The sequence below is a fragment of the Mus caroli genome, unplaced genomic scaffold, assembly GCF_978045245.1.
Source record: "Mus caroli unplaced genomic scaffold, Mus_caroli_1 scaffold_9, whole genome shotgun sequence".
NCBI lineage: Eukaryota > Metazoa > Chordata > Mammalia > Rodentia > Muridae > Mus > Mus caroli.
The window spans coordinates 5,389,567-5,410,751 of NW_028227264.1; the positions used below are offsets into that span (position 1 = coordinate 5,389,567).

A 21,185-nucleotide genomic window follows, 5' to 3' on the forward strand; every position below is an offset into this window, starting at 1 on the left:
CATTTGGACTCTTCCAGTCCCTCTAGTCAGCAGAGTGGGAGGGGAGACTTAGGAATCCAGTGCAGACACAAGCTATGAGCAAATAAACACAGGTCACACGGTTGTCCGCAGAATGGGATCACAACATATCCCCAGCTGTTGGGAATACCAAGAGAAGAAGTTTCTAAGGGAATGGAATGGGGTCCAATGAGGCCTTAGCAGGGGCAGCAGACCTGAGAGCTCAAGGTCCATCCCCACATGTCAGGGGCCCCATGAAAGTAGCAGCCTTTGCAGGATGTCCAATCAGAGAAGCGCCAGCCTAGAACAGAGAAATGTCCCTTACTCTAGAATAATACCAGCTGCCTCTTGAAATGTCCCTAGTGAGCAAAGGGACCATTTTAGCTCACAAAGGTCCATTAACAGAGCCAAGGGGATAGATACATCAATACTGACAACAAGTTCTTGGAGCTTTTTAGGTTCCTAAACACTTGTGCTGCATAGAGGGTTTTTTGATTCTCCCAGTAACCCACTAGCAAGGCTAAGCAGGTAATGGGCAGTCCCACTGTACAGACCAGAGAAGTGAGGGCCACAGAGACCAACCACCACCTGGGTCACCAGCTAGTGCAGTTGAAAAGCAGGCAGCAATACACCAAGCCCCAAGCCCTTAGCTTGGCTGGCAGTCAGACGCCAAGCCTGTAGGAGCTGGGCGCAAATGCTTCCTTTCCCATCTCCAGAAAGATTCTGGAAACAGAGTTATATGCCAAAACACTCAAAAAATCAGACATCCCAAACCTTTACTGATTTTCCTCCTTGAAGAAAAACCAACATTTTAGAACAGAAGTAAAACCTGAGGTTTTATTCTCAGGAGTCCTGAGGCATTGGCCAGTGAAGAACGAGTATTCCACCCACAGATATTTCACACCTATAGTTCCCAAGCTAACGATGTCAAATGTCCAGGCAAATTAAAGTGGGTAACTTTCTTCAGAAGCGAATAGAAAGGATATCGGTGAGAGGATAGGAGGAGGGCAGGGAGAGCACTGGTGAGATTTCTGATCAAGATACAACGATACATAGGGATGAAAATCTCACAAGGAAATCCATTATTGCTTAGGCTAATGGAAACAATTAGTGATAATAATTTTTAAAAAGTGAAACCAAAATAAAACAGCAACAGCAACACAAAACCCAGGTGATTCTGATCCAGGGTCAGGCTTCTGTAGAACTGAACAGGGCCAACGTGATTCACTGGATTCCCTCTGAGTTAAGAAGCTGTACGTTACACATCCTTTCTTTAAACATGCATCATTTCCATGGTTTTCAGCCAAGTTGAATGACTCGTAGTACAGAGGCAGCTTCCTCTCTGGGAACATGCTCCCAAGCCCTTCTGCCCTTCAAGTGTGAGTGCGGGGAGAGGCCAGCTGGGACAGCAGCAGTGCTGACTGAGGACCAAACTCAACATGATGGTTCTTAGAATCTGAAAGTGCCAAGAGCCACGTGCAAAGCATCTCACTCTGGAAGTGTGCACAGCTGTCAGGAAAAGGCAAGCAGGAGTTATGCACAGCTGGCTGAGCGTGAGAAACCCAGTCACACTGAGGCTTAGAGTCTATAAAGTGCAAGGCTTGGCATGAAAGGCCCTTGTCCTCATCAGAGTTACTATTGCTGTGATGAAACACGATGACCAAAGGCAATTTGGGGGAGAAAGGGGTTCTACTTCACTCACACTTCCATATAACAGGTCATCATCAGAAGTAGTATGGGCAGGAACTCGTCAAGCAGGACAGGAAACTGGAGGCAAGAGCAGATGCTGAGGCCATGGAAGGATGCTGCTTGCTGGCTTGTTCCCCATAGCTTGCTCAGCCTGCTTTCTTATAGAACCCAGGTCCACCAGCCAAGGGATGTAACCACCCACAATGGGTTGGGCCCTCCTCCCTTGTCACTAATTTGAAAAATGCTCTACAGGCTTGCCTGCAGCCCAATCTATGCAGACACTTTCTCAATTGGTGTTCCTTCCCCTCAGATGACTAGGTCAAGTTGACATAAATTAGGCAGCACAGCCCCGTCTTTTGCTTTCCTCTCAAAAGCCATCAGTTGCTTCTACCTCATGCTCTCATCATGGAGTCTGGGGTCCAGGTATCTCCCTGCCAGCCTTGCTCTGGGTGGGGGTGGGCGGTGGGGGCCGAGGAGATAAAGATAATTGAGCCTGTGGCCACTGACTTTCTTTCAGGGTGACACTGTATCTATGTATGCACGTCATTAATTTATCTAAATGTGATTCTCTTGCAAATGCCAATAAAGAATGTTTTGGGAAGAAACAGCAAGTTCGACAGAAACTATACATTTCTAGAAATCATGGAGAAGCAGAAGATGCTTGAGTATTTGAAAACAAATGCCGCCCCCTCCCTCCGTTTTGAGATACGGTCTGATGCATCCCAGGCTGGCTTCAAACTATGTATAGCTGAGGGGACCACTGCTCTCACTTCCACCTCCCAACTGCTGGTGCCAGTTCAGGAAATGCTGGGGATGAAGCTGGGACAAGCACTCTTCCAACTGAGCTCCGCCCCCACCTCAAACAAATGGTTTTGAATGGTGATAGCTCTGTAAAGATGTGCAGGTGACATTACAGCAGGTAATGATTCTGCTCAGAAAACACAAGCATTGGCTGTGTCCTCTTTTTCTTTACACTCAGAAGCTGGAACATAAGATCTGAGAGGTGCCTGTTGCACTGTGGGGTTGGGAGGTTTGTACTCTTTCCTGTCCCCGTCCCCCCCCCCCCCCACAGCCAGTACCACACCTGTGTAAAGGGGACATGACCTCAGTCCAGCATCCTTTTCCATATTCTTCCAAACCATCCACTACAGCAAGGTCATCCAGAAGCCTTCTCAGCTGTATGCTAAGAAGCCCCTCCGGACTTTGGGCCAAGAGCACACTGAGATTTTGGCAACTGGACAAAACGAGAGTCTTTGGGGCACTGAGATCTGGATTAGGGCCGTGATTCAGACAAGCACTGAGTCTGTGGGCCTGTGGCAAGCAAGGAGTGACCCGGTACACAGTCCCCAAGGGAGTGTGACCTGCTTAATCCAGGTGAGGTGGTACACTCTCTCAGTTTTGCTGAAAAGATACAGTCTCCCCACAGCTGTCTATGCCTCACAGAGACACAACAATACCCTCTTTTGAGTCACACAACTGACCATCTAGGCTTGCCAAGTTGATGATGGGTCTGACTGGGGAAATTTATGTCAAGGGACTACAGAGATGGAAAAATAAAAAGAAGAAGTTTCAGACATTAAAAGAGAAAGAGGCAACAGAGCCATCCTCCAAATAAACAAAGCATTCTCTGAAGAAGAAAACAAGCTTGGACAGGGTCAGGCCAGGGCAGGTGACTCAGGACACTCCTTTCAACTCCCCTCAGCTCATCCCACCCCACTCTAGTTTTCCATCTGACACACTGGGGAGACTGGGGCTTCCCTACAGGAGCTTGGCCAGGAAGCATCTGCTGATCTCAGCTGCAACAGTCACCCCAGAGCCCAGTGTGTGCCCTCAGCTGCAACAGTCACACCCAGAGCCCAGTGTGTGACCTCAGCTGACACAGTCACCCCAGAGCCCAGTGTGTGCCCTCAGCTGCAACAGTCACACCCAGAGCCTAGTATGTGCCCTCAGCTGACACAGTCACCCCAGAGCCCAGTGTGTGCCCTCAGCTGCAACAGTCATACCCAGAGTCCAGTGTGTGCCTTCAGCTGCAACAGTCACCCCAGAGCCCAGTGTGTGCCCTCAGCTGCAACAGTCATACCCAGAGCCCAGTGTGTGCCCTCAGCTGCAACAGTCACACCCAGAGCCTAGTGTGTGACCTCAGCTGCAACAGTCACACCCAGAGCCCAGTGTGTGCCCTCAGCTGACAGTCACCCCAGAGCCCAGTGTGTGCCCTCAGCTGCAACAGTCACCCCAGAGCCCAGTGTGTGCCCTCAGCTGACACAGTCACACCCAGAGCCCAGTGTGTGCCCTCAGCTGACACAGTCACCCCAGAGCCCAGTGTGTGCCCTCAGCTGCAACAGTCACACCCAGAGCCCAGTGTGTGACCTCAGCTGCAACAGTCACCCCAGAGCCCAGTGTGTGCCCTCAGCTGCAACAGTCACCCCAGAGCCCAGTGTGTGCCCTCAGCTGACACAGTCACACCCAGAGCCTAGTGTGTGACCTCAGCTGCAACAGTCACCCCAGAGCCCAGTGTGTGCCCTCAGCTGACACAGTCACACCCAGAGCCCAGTGTGTGCCCTCAGCTGCAACAGTCATACCCAGAGCCCAGTGTGTGACCTCAGTGTGTGACGTCAGCTGCAACAGTCATACCCAGAGCCCAGTGTGTGACCTAAGCTGACACAGTCATACCCAGAGCCCAGTGTGTGCCCTCAGCTGACACAGTCACACCCAGAGCCCAGTGTGTGCCCTCAGCTGCAACAGTCATACCCAGAGCCCAGTGTGTGACCTCAGTGTGTGACGTCAGCTGCAACAGTCATACCCAGAGCCCAGTGTGTGACCTAAGCTGACACAGTCATACCCAGAGCCCAGTGTGTACCCTGTGGAAGCTGGGAGCCCTTCAGGTCACCGAGGAGAGAATTCTATCAGAAAATGTCCCTAGAATGTCTCCAGTCAGAATCCACTAGGCAGTTACCCATGCAACTCTCAATATTGGGAGCTTCTAAAAAGTAATGAGGCTGGGCAGGGCGGGGGTGGGGGGCGGACTTGGGGGGAACTGGAGAGATGGCTCAGCTGTTAAGAGCACTGGATGCTCTTCCAGAGGACTGAGTTCAATTCCTAGCTGCCACATGGCAGCTCACAACTGTCTGTATCTCCAAGATTTGATATCCTCACACAGACAATACACCAATGAACATAAAATAAAAATAAATAATTATTTTTTTTAAATCTAGGACTAGAGAGGTGGCTTAGTGACAGCATGTGACGAGCATGAAAGAGATGCTGGATTTGATTTTCAGAACCGAAACAAACAAACAAACAATGCCCCCCCCCGCCCCCAGACTCCGAGTTGGCAATTTCTCCTTGACTGACTGTAGTTTATTATTTGGGCACACTTAGGAGAATGTTCTATAGCAGTGGCTCTCAAGCCTTTGTCACAACCCTTCTGTGGGCCAAATGACCCTCTCACATATCCTGCATATCAGACATTTATAGCAGGATCCTTAACAATACCAAGATTAGAGTTATGAAGTAACAGTGAAATACATTTGTGGTTTGGGGGGTCATCACGACATGAGGGACTGTATCAGAGGGTCACTGCATCAGGAAGGGTGACGACCATTGCTTGATAACATGGCATTAAAGTTTGATGGAGTAGAAGAAACCAGATTTCCCTCAGCTCCCACATGCTATTTGAAAGACAGAACTTAGAAGATTAATTTCCTCCCATGGAGATCCCCAACCAACTCAGGCTGATGCTAGGACAGAGAGTCACTCTCCAAGGCTGACAGTGCCCCCCCACCCCCAGGCTGAGGAAACATTCACAAGGCTCACTGAACAAGAGAAATGGACTGCATGGACTCATCACCATTACGTTCTAGTCCTTTTGGTAGGTACTCTGCAGGCTATGGAAAGAGAAATTTGGACACCAACCCAGTCACAAAATTTTTGGTTTACAATCTGTCCTGCCTGCCAGACATGCTGGGGTAATGGTGGCCCACAACGTGTTAGAGTGGCTAACCAATGTCTGGTTTAACTTGAGATCTACTGCACAAGAGGGAGCCCACACCCTATACTACCTGCATGACCAGGAACTAGAGGTTGGATAGCCCAGAGACCTGGGGTAGTACCGTATGTTCCTCTGGAGCCCTCTGCTCACGCCTGTACAAGCTTGGAAGCCCCATCTGCCCTCCCCCAACCCCACCTGCACTAAAAAGCTCTGAACAAAGGAATGGCACCCAAAGCCCAACTCTGCATTCTGGCAGCTGATGCAACCCACCTTTCTGATACAACCAGCCTACTCAAGTGTCCTCCCAATCGCCGAGCATCTCTCCATACTTGGGCACAGTCCCAGCTCCTGGCTGAGAAGTCTTCTGTAAAACACCCTGCCTTAGCTGGGGTGCATGATTTCCCTGGCTCTTTCTTAATTAGAAAATATTATTCCTCTAGAAAGTGATATACATCATGTCACCAGTCAAAAATATACTAGTAGCCATACTCCAAGTAGCATCTTAAACATAAAGATTAGAGCGCTTGTCACCATAAACTAAAAACAATAACAATAATAGCAGTAACAATGAACATTGACGCTTTAGGTACATGAAGGAATATTGAAAGACTTGAAAATGTTTAAGAATTCTTACCCTGAGATATCTTGGGGAATTACCAAGTCTAAACATGAAACTGGTGCACATCCCATAGACACATAGCTGGAAACTCATTTGATGTGATGCTTTCAGTAGCCATACATTGTTTACTAGGAAGTCATGTCAGGTTGGGGGGTAGTATGTGGATGCTCGGAGTGTCTGATCTGAGGGCATTTCGGATTGTCATGTAAGGATGCTCAGCCTGTACTGGTGGGGATTATACATCTCTGGGTCTGATCTGGGCCCACCTACCACCCGAATACACACAACTGAGAGGCTTACATTTTCCTCTGTGTCTCTTATCACAATCTTAAGACATGAAAGCGACACCAAGGGGCCCTCCAAAGAATGGTTTCAGCATCAAACATACTGTGTTTTTTATGAATCAGAAAAGGTTTAGCTATTGTGATGGCTCTGTCACTAACTTCTCTTGCTGACAAGGCTGGTGATGAAGACAAGTGCTAGTAGACACAGGTGGGCAGGCACACATCTTCATTGATACCTCTCCACTTCCTTTCCTGCCCATCCATGCCCGACAACACAAGATGGCCTGAGAAGCCCAGCAGGCTCTCACACACAGAGGCCATGATTTCTGCCTCTTAAGCAGGGGGCTCACGGCTCCTCTGTAAGTGTTTTTCACTATGTCACTAAGAGATGAGAAATGTGACCTTTATTCTGGTGTAGGACTGGCTTGGGCAGGTATTGGAGGAATGGAATACAGCTCTGCCTTCTATTTTTGTGAGCAATTCCTGGCTTTCTAAAACAACTGGAGACCTTTACCGAGATTCAGAAAAGCAAGCAAGGTTCAGCATTTTACAGATAGTCATTGGCAGCATGGGAGGAATGTAGGATTTGAAGTTAAGAGGGCTGGCAGGAAGACAAACAGCTAGCTAGCAATTAGACCAGAAATCGTGAGGTGTACCGTCAGGGAAACAGGACTTTGGCAATCCTACTTCCTTTTGGAATCTGAAGGTCCTCAAGTGAAAATCCACGCCCTCAAGAGGTTGCCATGGGAACTAAGTAGGCTGAGGAAAGAACAAACTTTGCAACCCTCTGAGAGAGATCTCTAACCACAGCTGTTTTTAACAATAGGAGAGGCCGGGGGTGGGGGGGGTGGAGGGTGGGGGTGGGGGTGGGGGGGGTGGGGGGGTTAGGACCTCCAAGGAATGTCAATAAAGACAAACTGGACAAAGCAAATCTGGAATCAGGTCTGGGTCACCTGAGACAAATTCTCACTTACAAAGGCTTCCCCTGTGCAAGCTCCCAACCTGGATTTATCTAGCTGTACTGGCTAGTTTTGTGTCAACTTGACACAGCTGGAGTTATCACAGAGAAAGGAGCTTCAGTTGAGGAAATGCCTCCATGAGATCCAGCTGTAAGGCATTTTCTCAATTAGTGATCAAGTGGGGAAAGGCCCCTTGTGGGTGGGACCATCCCTGGGCTGGTAGTCTTGGTTCTATAAGAGAGCAGGCTGAGCAAGCCAGGGGAAGCAAGCCAGTAAAGAACATCCCTCCATGGTCTCTGCATCAGCTCCTGCTTCCTGCCCTGCTTGAGTTCCAGTCCTGACTTCCTTTGGTGATGAACAGCAGTATGGAAGTGTAAGCCGAATAAACCCTTTCCTCCCCAACTTGCTTCTTGGTCATGATGTTTGTGCAGGCATAGAAACCCTGACTAAGACACACGCTAAGGCATCAGAGAGCCATCGCAGACATGCAACAGAATTTACCAGGTAGCGCTCCTCCTGCCTCATGCTGGGGGTGCGGATCATGTGATTCTGTTCCCCTCTCCAATCTCCAAAGCGACGGAAGAAATAGTTAGACAGAAATCTACTGACAGGGTCTCTGATGATGTTGATGTAGACAGGCTGGTCTCCTCCAAACCTAACACAGGACACAAACAGGGAGATTGTTAGGACTCATCCCTGGAGCAAGAAAATCAGGCCTGCTGGAACAAATCTTCCCTCTAGGTTAACATAATCCACCTATTAACCTATCTGCTGCTAAGGTGCCTACTTCTGCTTCGACAGGAAACTGTAAAGTAGGGCTTTTGTAACCATGCAGTTGCCCACCAGGACACTGTGAGACCATTTTTTTTTTGTCTTGAAATGTGTGTGTGTGTATGTTTTCAGTAGACATGGCTTTATTGAGGACAGGGCACAGTATTCTTGACTTTGGATCCCAGTGGCTGATGCAGAACCCACTGTCATACAGGTGGCTCTCAGTGACTGTTTCAACCAACTGCTTGATTCTGACTGTGTAGTGGTGACCAAGTACGTATATACTATAATTTACACCATCGCAGCACGGTGCTTTAAGATGAATGGACTGAAAAGAGCCTTTAATGTTCTTAAACCTTTACACTGCAAACTCCAATACTCCATGGACTAGAACCAGAATTACCCCCATCTATAACTGGGGAAACTGAGGCAGAAAGAGGATAACTAATCTGTGGCTATGCCACACAGGTCATCTGAATCCAGAATCTTCACTTTTAACCACAGGAGGAAAATTCCAGAGTTCAGAAATGTAATGATGCAAAGATACAAGAAAGAGATGCAAATCACAAGGTAATTGCCCTCGGGTGATGGACTTACTCCCCAGCACTGAGGAGGCCGACTTACAGGTTTGAGGACATAGTGAGACTCCATCTAAAAACAACTAAAGTATACATCACTCAGCTCTACATCACTAAGCTATGTGATAGATGTTGCCATCTACAAAGCTTGTGCTCTAGAGCTATGCCACTGAGTTTTATATACACAGTGGCATATAGCATAGTATAGCTACAGCTTCACATATACACAGTGTATTACATATAGTATTTCTCAATATATTAACTAGGTTTTTAGATTTTGTGTCAGGCTCATTCATGGCTCTTCTGGGGTGCAATTGGGCCAGCAGCAACAGTGTGCCGGTTCTTGACAGCTGTTCTAGCTTCAGCCTCTATCTGCTGAAAGTGCTTTGCAAGGGACCGAGCATCCTCAGATGAGGCAGATGGACAGGATCCAGTTCCCACCTCTCTTGCTGGAAGACTTTGCTCAGGATTTAAAATCCAGCCTGAGTCACAATCATCAAACTTCAGTAACTGTTTTGTAGCCCAGGCTGACCTCAAACTAAGGCTGCCCTGAACGCCTAATCCTTCAGCTCCTGCCTTTCAAGTGCTAGGCTTGCAGGTGTACCAGGCTTTACATATGGCTAGCAATTAACCTCAGGGTACTCTAGTCCTGAACTCTGGTTTTCCTACTGTGTGGATATGTCTGTTTCTCACAACAGAATACATCTGAACCTCCTGGACAGCCAGGGATTATGTCATCTAGCAGTATGTAGCACACAGTAGGCATTCAACAGATGGTGACAACAAACAGAAATAAGGGCCTTCATGCATGCTTCCTACCTGTTCAGCTTCTGGCAGTATAAGGGTTGTGTTGCTAGAGCAAAGTAGATATCACAAGCCACCTGGTTTGTCTGTGTGTGTGTGCGTTTGTGTGTGTGTGCACGTGCACACGCTTGTGTAATGAGCCCAATATATTTGCATTTTTAAAGATATTCAGTAAGAAGACACTAAAGACTGAGTCACTAAAGTACTTGCTTTCCAAGTGGGAGGAGCTAAATTTGGCCCCCATGTACAAAACTGAGCATGGAGGCATGTGCTTGTAATTCCAGCAATGGTGAGATGGGAGGTACAGAGGGAGGACCCTTGAACTCAATCACCAGCAAGCCTAGGCTACATATTGAAGTTCCAGGCCAGAGACCCTGTCTCAAACCAAAGGCACCTGAGAAATGCTATTCAAGGTTGTTTTTACAAACACACACTCACACACACAACACACACACACTCTCACATGCACACACACACACACTCACACACACACTCACACACATGCAAACAAGAAGACTTTAAAGAAACACCCAGGAAGGACTCTCCAATAATGAACTTCAGGACCGAGCACATACACACACACTGTCTGGATTCCCCCAACACTGTCATGTAGGAAGACATGTTATGCCTAATGGAGCTTAGCCCTGCTAATATGAATCTTGTTCATTCTTAGACGTAAGCAAGGTGACATCCATGCTTCTGAACATATGGCAAACTGCAGTCTTAGGAGTTATCTGAACCTATCACCAACCAGCTAACCTGTAAATACACAAACCCTGGATTTATCATCCAGTGTTAGCCAAACTGGGATCATGATAATGATAAACAGAAACTATGTGATAATTCTAGGAAGCAGGAAGATAGAAAAACGCACAGCGAGAGTACAGACATTTTGTGCTGGGAACACTTGCCAATGCTGACCAGCAGAACTTCTTAATCATGTAACCCATACACAACATCTCTCCAGAGATAAAGATACAGACGTGAAGACATCAAGACGGATCGCATATGCCGGTAGACTTGGCTCTCCAGTTTGCCCCTAAGGGAGAGAAGTGGAGTGACCTCTTGCTGTGGGAAGAGGAAGAAAATGGCCTGACGGAAAGGAAAGGGTGGGGCCAGTGATGTTAGGGTTCCTGCTCGTAGGGAATAATGACGTAATAAGGACAAAAAAGGCCTTATGAGGTAAGTGGAGGGGAAACTCAGACTATGCTTGTTTTTGATGAGCTACCAATATGGCTGCGCTCGTGGCCACAGTGACCATATCCCTATTGGTAGGAAGCAGAGAACCTAGGAAGACCTCTATCCAAGGAAGGGGAGTTTAGCTGATCTAGATAGGGAGAGCCCACAATAAAGCTCTCACCTTCAAGTCCAACTCCTGGCTCTGTGTAAGTCAGGAGAGACAAGGTTAAATACCCAGCATCCTCCTTTAAAAAAAAATAACTTTGATTTTTCCAAACTCAAAGCTTCCGGGCCATTATTAAAAGGCACAGAATGAAAAGGGACCTCACTGCTACTGAGAATAAGAGCAAAGTCAATGTTTAGAGGTAAGATGGGGAAACTGAACCAAACTGTAGAAGTGCTTGCTCGGTTAAAGCATGCCTTCAAAGGGCAGCTGGTTTCAAGCTCTCTTTCCATAGTAATTAAGGCTTCATTTGAGAAAGTATCGAATGTCTGCACTGGCACCCCAGCAGCCTCCCTGGATATCCTTTGTTCTCTACTCCTTTCTGTCTTCCTTCCTTCCTTCCTTCCTTCCTTCCTTCCTTCCTTCCTTCCTTCCTTCCTTCCTCCCTTCCTTCTACAAGTTAGTATTAGCAGTGGGGCTACCATGTGAGCTGAGGAAACAGAAGTAGGAACAGAAGTTGGAGGTGTCAGAGGGAACCCTGGGTAAAATGGAATAAGAAAGATTAAGGGAAGAAGGCTTGAAATTTCGGCCATGAGAGATCCTACGCTCTACTTAGCTGCTCAAAGGCCTTAGGGTCTAATGTATTTTAGAAAATTGTCTCAACAAGGAGAACCTAACTGGGGGGGGGGTGAGAGGAATTCTGGACTGGGAAAAATATCTCCTCTGGTCTTAGAAAACAAATAGAAACTGAAGCTTAGAAAACTAATAGAAAGGCAGGGAGAGTCAAGGGGACAGGCTGAACCGAGCATGACACAGTCTTCCCAGAATGCTGATCTGAGGCACACTCCAGTGAGCTGCTGACGCTGAAGAGGTAAGATTAAACAAAAACAAAAACAAATTATATCTTAAAGTTACTTCAACTACCACTGAAAGACATATGAAGTTACAACTCACAGACATGAAAGGCCCGACTCTGACTTCCCAGCCCCTAACAGCATCTTCTAAGCCAAGGTGGTTTAGACTCTGTTCTCCCTTCATTCAGAGAAAGAAACATTTGTGCCGCCAAAATTTCAAGGAAGTTCAAAATAAGTGTCAAAGAAGAGCCCAGCAACAACCCTCCAAATCCAGACCAAACGTGAGCTCTGCTGAGCTGGCAGGGCTCTGGCCTTCTCCATAGCAACTGCAGAAGCACATGATTGATGGATAAACTGAACTGCTACGGCCAGTGGGTTCCTTCAGACCCAGAGGAAAATGAAGGAAAGAGAGTAAAGACTTGAGTTGATGGATACACGCTGAAGTCAGCCAACGAGTGGACAGCATGAACTCTCGGGATAGTATTTTCCATTGCTGTTCTTGGGTACATGCCAAGTAAGGGTGCCATTTTTAATGGAGGAAGATAAATGGGGGGGGGGAGGGAAAGCAGCAGCAGCAGCAAACAACAACAACAACAACAATAAACCCTCTATAATGCAGGTCCTTCAAGACTTCATGAGAAAAAAAGGATGGGGAGGGAGGAGGGGGCAACATTCAGCCTGATCCTGATAGTCTGCTGAACAGTGAGGGTGTTGCTACAAATTAATGATGCATAAGAGATTAGAATTATTAACCAAAGCCAGCACATGAGTCTAGTCTCTTGGTCTGGTTGCTTTGCATGAGAAGGATTCACCAGTTGTAAGGGCAGGTTTCTTGGAACAATTGTACTTGCTCTTAGAATTGAAAATAGAGAGCTCAGGTCTCAAAGTATTTATCAATTCCAACTTAGTGGCTTTCCTTATCCCTTGCTTTTGGCAGGGAGGACTTTCTTTATACAGTCACAGTTTGCTACTTAGAATGAAGATTTCTATAAGTAAAGATACTCTCTTGAAATGGAGAAAAGCTGACTCATTGTATTCAGGTTTGTTTATGGAAGTCTCTGAGAAAGTCCAGGCCCTGGTGCTGTGTTACTAGAAGGAAGAGACATAGCGACAGCTTCCACTGAGGCAGCCTTAGCAGGCCGTGCACAGCTCCATTCCTCTCCAGCTAAGTTCTCCTTCACTACAGTCCTCCAGGTCATCTCTGACTGACATTCATGCCTGCTTCTCCTGTCCTGGGAATGCTCTGTCCTTTCATTGATCTAAAGCTAACTAGCCAGTCTCTCAAACCTTAGCAGAAACAGAGAAAGCCTGGTGCCTTCCATCTTACACTAGCTAGACCCCTGTGACTTCTCTCCTTCCACATCACACCCGACTATATACTTCTTCAGCAGAAGAATAAAGAATTCAAGTATTACCAAACCAAGAGAAACATCTGAGTTCACTGTGTAAGTCCAAGTTATTATAACATAGGAGAAGCTGAGAGAAGATGCTTCACCGATGTGCTCTGACTTGAGCAAAGAAGAGAGAAGAGACGAGAGAGGAGGCACAGCCTGCCTGAGTTTGATAGTGCTGCAGAATCTCTAACCAGCTAATAGGCCTAACCAGCTTCAGGGCTGTCACAGAGATGCTTTAAGATCCACTGTGAGTTCCTGTAACATTCTTCTCTCAGGAGCTGCCCCCTGTTTTAAAGATGGGAAAATGGATAGCTTTCCCCAAGTGGCTATATGGCTTGCCCTCGTCTTGGGCAGCTCTAATACTTAGGGATCCTGACAGCCAGGCTTCCACTGTTTTCTGCAAATGTGGTACCTTCTAAAAGGCTTTTTATTTTTTCATCTAGAATTAAAACAATCAAGATTCCATTCCTGTATTTGACGGTAGAGGCCAGGTTAAAATACAGCCACCATGCTGGGTGCTGTCGAGCCAATTAAGAAGTCAGGTTTGGCTTCTCACTAGAGTTTTGAACTGTCCTGAGATTATTATTAAAATGTGTTATATGGCAGTTTGGATGTCAAGATCTAACCTAGAAAAAAAGAGGGGTCACTGACTGAAGTTTGACGGTGTCAACAATGGCACAGAAGGAAGTTTATTGGGCCAGCCAAAACCAGAGACCTTTCTCTCTTTACAAATCATCAAACACGAGGACCAGAACATCTAACACGTTCCAGTGGCCTCATTATGACTAATGGCATGGTTTCTGGAGGGAAGAAGCAAGGTGCTCACACCAGCCAACCCAGTAGTGAGCCATGGTGAGAAGCAGTGAGGCGGGCCAGCATCTGCAGTGGTCACTGTTGACAATTTTAAGCATTCTATTTACTGTCCCATAGAACTCTGGCTTATCAAGATGAGAACTTTAGGCTTGGGAAGCTAGCTTTTAAATATACAGTGATATCTCATTGGCTGAACAATGTGCCCTTGTTGAATCTCCTTCCTCCTTTACACTGAATTGGGACAGGACCTCCTGAGCAGCAGGGGAGCCCTTTGAAGGCTAAAACCTTTGCCAAGCCCAGTGGGTTTGTCAGGCCATCAGGTTGGACAACAGAGCTTCTCCACAGCCAGTCTCCTGCGGTGCCAGCACACTAGGGCAATGGGGTCAGCATGAAGTGACCACTGTACCCACTGCATGTGGATGGAGCACCTTGGTAAGCTCTTTGGACCTTGTGATAGACGACTCTGTCAGACTGCTGGCTAGGACTCTCAGAAGCTTGTCAGCAGACATGCCTCTGGACCCAGTGATCTCTTAGCTGACAGATGCCAACCGTGAGTACATGACAGGGCCAGCGGGCACAGCAGGAGCCTAAAGGTCACCAGTGTGAGGAACAATGAATGGCCCTGTAATGGTCATTTGTACTGGCTGGTTTGATATCAGCGTGATACAGGCTAGAGCCTCCTGAAAAGCGGGGGAACCTCAAGTGAGAAAATGCCTCTGTAAGATCCAGCTGTAAAACATTTTTAAAATTGGTGATCAGTGTGGATGGCCCAGCCCAAAATGGGTGGTGCCATCTCTGGGCTGCTGGTTCTGGATTCTAGAAGAAAGCAGGCTAAGCAAGCCATGGTAAGCAAGCCAGCAAGCAGCATCCCTCCACTCCCATCGTCTCTGTATCAGCTCCTGCCTCCAGGTCCCAGCCCTGCTTGAGTTCCTGTCCTGACTGCCTCCAATGATGGACTATGATCTGGAAATGTAAGCTGAATTAACCCTTTCCTCTACAACTTGATTTTTGGTCATGGTGTTTTCATCACAGCAAAAGAAATCCCAATTAGGATAATTTGATACCAAAAGTGAGGTATTGCTGTGACAGACCTGACCTTGCTTTGGGGAGGACTGTGGGAAGACGTTGGAACTTTGAGCTAGAAAAGCCAGTGAGTATTACTGAGCACTCAGTAGGATGTTCTGTGGAGCTTGGAAGATAAGAATGTTGAGAATAGTGCAGAGGATGGAGACCTGGCTTGTGAAGTTTCAGAGGGAAGTCTGAAGATTCTAACAGGGTCATTTGCTATTCTGAATTAAGATTCTGTGGTTCTGATTAGCTGGGGCTGAAGAACCAACTGTGGTGGACAAGATACCAGAGCTACTAAATCGAAGCCTTTGCTTTGCTGGGATACTTGATGCTGGTTAGCTGGAGCTAAGAAATTAGCGATGATTAAGAAGAGATGAGCATCGCTGAGTTGAAATCTTCTGGGAAGTGTTTCCTGAGAGTCAGCACACAGAAGTTTAGTTCCAGAGGTGCCTGAGTTGTACTTCCAGCTGGCAGCTGAACTTGGTAGTATGAGTTACCCAGGTAGTACTGGTTCTGAAGGCATGACAAAACCATGGAGAGCAGTTGAGGCTTGGTATGAGAGAAGCCTTGAAAGGCTACTTGTGAAGGTGCAGCCTCAGTAGCAGATGAAGGCTCAGGATTGAAGAGGTAAATGAAGACAAGTTGAGGTTTGGAATCATGAAGAGAACCCATGAGAGGCACTGGTGAAAATGCAGGCTAGTTGCAGCAGAAGACACCAGCAGTTTTAGAGAGGCCAGTACCATGATCACCAAGAACAGTAGCAGCAGTGGAGTGGAACCAGCCAGACCCTAGAAAGGAAGCTACATGTGTTGCAGAGGGTGGTACTAAACAAGTGACCCAAGCCCTTTGGAGGAGTCAGTCCAAAAGATCATGAGAGCAGACAGCGGATGGTTGGAGTTTGGTTTTGCTTTGATTTGGTTTTGACTGTGCCCTGATTTTTTTCCTTCCTGAAGTAAGAAGGTATTTGATTTATTTTTGATTTTACTGGAGCCCACAGTTAAGAGACTTGGAATTTTAAAAGACTTTCGGTTTTAAGGAGATCAACTATTTTAAAAGAACTGAAAATTTAATTTGTTTGAATTTGCAAAGACTGCAGAACTTTTAAAGTTATTCATGTTTTTAATGTGAGATCTTGGGAGCGAATAAGACAGGAAGGGTGGTGGCTTAATACTGATGTGTTTGTATCAAGTTGACAGGGGTTGGTTGTACTAGCTGGCTTACACTGGAAGTGTAAGCTGAAGAAACCCTTCCCTCCCTAACCTGCCTTTGGTCTTGGTGTTTCATAGCATCAGTGGAAACCTTAATTAAGACGGCAATAATAAACCACGGAGAGAAAGAACACATAGAGCTTGTAGTTTCAACTGAACCAAGAGAAGGCCCCAAAATTTGAATGTGAAAATCTACATTCTTATTTTTAAAAGGAAACAACAACAAAAACAAAACAAAAAACCAAAAAATTCCAAGTAGATCAAAAATATCTTACCACTATCAAATATGCAGGACTTGGGTGGGGTGATTAGTTTAAAAACAAAATAAACCAAAACAACAAAAGTAAAAGTCTTTCTTGCCAGACTCATAGTGCTGTGACCAATTCAGTAGCATAAGAAACACTCAATACACCACCGCTGTGTTGCTCCTAGATTACTATTATACAGGTTCACACTGTAGAAAAATGTATGACAAAACTCTCATTTCTTGCCTTTGTTCTAATACAAAAATCATATCCTCCTGCCCCCGCTAAACCACCATTCCATTTGCAAACTTGTCATTGAAAACAATTCCATGTTTTTTAATAATGTTTCAGCTAGTAGAGTCAAGGAAGCAATGTTTCAAACTTTAGTTTCTGTGTTGCAAAGCTGGCTAGGCTGAGGATGTCCTTCAAGGGCGATGGCTCTGAGTTGTTGATTAGAGTAAGCTGTTAAGGGGTTGCTCATTAGATGGAGCACAAAGACCCAGAAGAAAGGAAAAGACCACAAAGCTGGAGAGCGACTCACCTGGAGAAGTTGAGGAAGTGGACATGTCTCGTGAATAAATAGGGCTGTTCGGCGGTACTTATATTCTTAATCAGTTCCATCTATTAAAAGAAGGACAGGGTTAGCACTTGCAGGAACTAACTCTCTAAGCCACTTGCTAATGCTTATCTGCCTTCTTGCTTTCACCCCCTCTCATTTCTTCTGGGCCAAGGCCAGACAGCTGAGCTTGTTGCAAAGGGTGAGCTTTCTTGTGAGGTTCTTTCACTAATTAATCCCCTTTCTTGCCAGACTCGTAGTCCTGTGACCAATTCAGTTGATTATGCTTGGAAAAACAATACAATGGGTTACATATTTTTCTTAAGTGTTTCTGTGTGACATGCATGTGTATGTGAGTGTATGCACTCATGCAAGCATGTGTGTGAATGCATGTGTGTATGTATGTATGTGGGTATGCATATGTGTGTGTGTGTGTGTGTCTTGGCTGCTTTTCCTCTGTGTGTGCCAAGCTGGCAGGTTTGTGAGTTCTAAGAATTCTCCTGCCTCCTCTTTACATCTTGTCATAGGGTCCTGGGGATTATAGGAGCTGGTGGTATACGCACGGCTTTTACATGGATGGGTCTGAGCACACAAACTCAGGTCCCTTTGTGTGTATGGCTAGTACTTTCCCCACTGAGCCATTTCCTCGGCCCCAGACTAAGTAAGTTTAGCTGGAAAAAAAAAATCAAATTTTTGCAGTGCGAAAATGCAGGTAAGAGAATACTTTTTAAATTACCTCCTCTAAAGTCAAACCAGGAGAAGGGTTAACCATTTCCTTGTATTTCTGTGACATTATTGAGATTCAGAAATATTTTAAACGTGTGTAATAGAATTTAGGGTGGGAATAGAATATATACCCTTCATTATGTTTCTCTTTGATTATAAAAATTTATAAGGAACATATTTCATGGGGAATTCACAGACCTCTGAAAATCTTGGGATATTTTGGTGGGTGGTCATGTGAATTATTTATTTGCAGTTATCAGTAAGGCAAGAAAGCACTTTATGTTCCTGTAAGCTGAGTTTTATGCGACATGCCATACAGAAACCGTTTAGTGAAATGAGTTAGAAATTCCAGGCATTCTCAGAACCCCCTGACATCCTGAATTTCTTCACTAGAATTTCCAATTGGCCCTACCAAAATAGACATTGTGATCTTTAAAAAAAAATTTTTAAGGCATTTTGAGACTGCTACTGTAGATGAACATCAGAGAAGGAATATTTCAGATTTTATGAACTAGAAAAAGCTGAAAACTGGAAACCAAAATGACCATTCACGTTAAGCACGGCAGTAATGGCAACAGTGAACTGAGACCTTCGGTTGTTCTCAAACATAGCAAGCCATGGGCTATCTTCTTCCCAAGGGTCTCACACAGGGGCTGACCCAGGTGTGAATACTTGGTCATTATTCATGTGATAAGCTAGACCAAGCACATGCTCTTTTATAGACCCAGATGATCTGTCTAAACCCTCTCGTTAGTTATTCCTGCTTAAAATGGTTGGAGAAATCAAGTTGAATTTAATGTTAAATGGCTCAGCTCCTAAACCTGGGGTTTTTGTTAGCTGGGAGAAGCTGGGGAAAACATGGGTAAGTGAAAGCCGTCTTTCCTTGGGCTTGAGTATAAAGGGAAATTGGATCCTGTTTCTGTAGCTGCAGTTTCCCTTCTAAGCAGCCCCTGCATGTTCTGGTAGTCAAGCTCCCTGCTTGAGCATACTGTTAATTCTGAGCTGCAATTATCCATCTACAGGGATAATTTGTCCCAGAGGATAGCTGCTTAGGAAAGAATTCTTGCCTGTGTGTGTGTTTAAGATAAAGACAATTCACGCTGTTATCTCCAGATGATTTTAATTCAGATGGTTCCCCGGGTACATAAAAGTCACGCAAGAATAATATCTGATAGCACTGAAGGAGAAAAACTAGAAAAGACCCTGGGTCTTTTCCCTATTCAACACTCCAGCACCCCCACCCCCACCCCGGAACACATGTCAATGTGTTGCAGTTAGTGACAGGAGGGAATGGTTAGACTTTTGGGAACAGTGCCATCGTATCAGAAAGCTGTCTATTTTTCTAGGAAGAATGGATGAGCAGTGACAGTGCGGCACTCTCTCCACACATATCCTTAACGAGACCCAAGCTGCCAGTGCTCATGTTTACTGTGTCAGTGGAATGAGGGCAGAGCCCTCCTCCCTTACATGGTTTGTCACTGTTCCCTGAGGAGAAAAACCCCTTGTGGCCTGTGCACAGGCTGAGCACTGCTTGTTGAAACACCATTTGACCTTCACAAATGCTAACGCTTGACCCATTTCTAGGGACAAGCCATGGCCTCCCAAACTCCTGCTGCCCAACACCCAACCCTCCCACTGTCATTAGAATCCTGCTTTTTCCTTTGCCTTGGTCCCTGGTGCCATTATAGCAACAAAGACACTACCTTCAGGAGCCAGAGAGTACACCCTTGCTGTTTCTGGCTCACAGAGGGCCACTTCTGGCTTCTTCTTGATTCCTCTACATATGTCCACTCGACAGTCATTGCCTACTTCCTAATGCTCAGGAGCTAAGCACAGAAGCACTGTGCACGGAAAGACTAGGTCCACCAGACGCAGGACCACACTCTTGAGTCCTATCTGCTTTACTCACTCTGATGCAGCCTGGGACAGCCTGGCTCAGGTTACAATCATCCCCATAACACATCAAAGTAGATCCCCCTTCTGATTCCTTTCACAGACCAACATCCATACCAAAGCCTGACCAAGACCAGGTTTAGTAACATATTTCCTCTTTTCAGAATATTCTGCTTTCTGCAGCAATTTTAAGTCTGTCCCTCCCTCCCTCCTCCCTCCCTCTCACCCTCCCTCCCTCCCAACTGCCAGCCCACTAAAATATCTCCCTCTTCCAAATTGACTTTCTGCATCCCACTTTTCTTCAACATGCATGATATCCAAGCCAACCTCAGACAATACACCACTTGGTGTGTGGCTATAAAGAAAAAATATTGTGTCCTCCCTCTCAAGAAGTTCAAAGTGTGGGGGGTGAGGTGAACTAGAGGAAAGGTGAAGTCCAGGGATAATATCCCAGGGTGGAGGGCACATAAGTGCTGTGTTGGGCCTACTGGCCGATGTAGATGGGGCATGTCTCCCCGAGGGTGTCCTCTGTGACATGGAAGAATTCACAGTAGAAAAGGGACATCGTGGACACAATGCAAAGCAGAGGTAAAGGACAAACACAAAATGGATGAAGCTGAGAGAATTGTCCACACCAGAGGCTGGCTCTTGTCATTAGCTTTAACTGTCAGTTTGACAGCTGACCGACCACCTAGAGTCCTCTGAGAGGAACTGCCTGGGTCAGATTTGGCACATCTTTGGGAGGGGGGTCATCTTGATTTTTAGTTGATGCAGCACTGTCATATCTAGGTGATACTAAGTTGTACAAGAAAGCTGGCTAAGTGTAAGCCTGTGGGTATTCCAGAGAGTGCCCCAGCAAACAGTGTTCCCTCTGTTTCAGGCTCCTACCCTGTCTTTCCTCAGTGATAAACCATGAGATGGATGTATAAGTCAAATAAGTCCTGTTCTTCCTGAGTTGCTTATGGTCAGAGTATCTTACCATAGCATCAGAAAGGATTTTAGGACAACCATTAAAGTAGTGGTTCCCAACCCTCCAAATGCTGTGACCCTTTAGTACAGTTCCTCATGTTGTGGTGACCTTCAACCACAAAATTATCTCATTGCTACTTCATAACTGTAATTTTGCTACTATTATGAACTGTAATGAATATCTGATATGTAGGATATCTGATGCATTACCCCTGTGAAAGGGTTGTTTGACAACCCCAAACGGGTCACGAGTCACAAGTTGAGAACCACTGCTATATAGGCTCATCAAGGAAGCAGATGACTAGAGAGTTAGAGTCAGGTAATGGAGGGCACAGCAGACTGTGTGAGCTTAACTGACATGTCAGGTTAGCCACCTGACATTAACTCTGTAGAGATCTGACATTAGAAAACATTTGCTTTAATTTATT

At 46.1% G+C, this 21,185-nt stretch overlaps 1 protein-coding gene across 1 annotated transcript in view; it reads right to left on the reverse strand.

Annotated features, from left to right (window-relative positions):
• Positions 1 to 21,185, reverse strand: part of Ust (uronyl 2-sulfotransferase) — a 318,112-nt gene that overhangs the window by 88,253 nt on the left and 208,674 nt on the right. Inside the window, exons 4-5 of the mRNA XM_021174866.2 lie at positions 17,155 to 17,234; positions 8,038 to 8,191 (exon numbers count right to left, since the gene is read on the reverse strand). Of these exons, the coding sequence (XP_021030525.1) occupies positions 8,038 to 8,191; positions 17,155 to 17,234 (234 nt within the window). The remainder of the gene's footprint in view (positions 1 to 8,037; positions 8,192 to 17,154; positions 17,235 to 21,185) is intronic.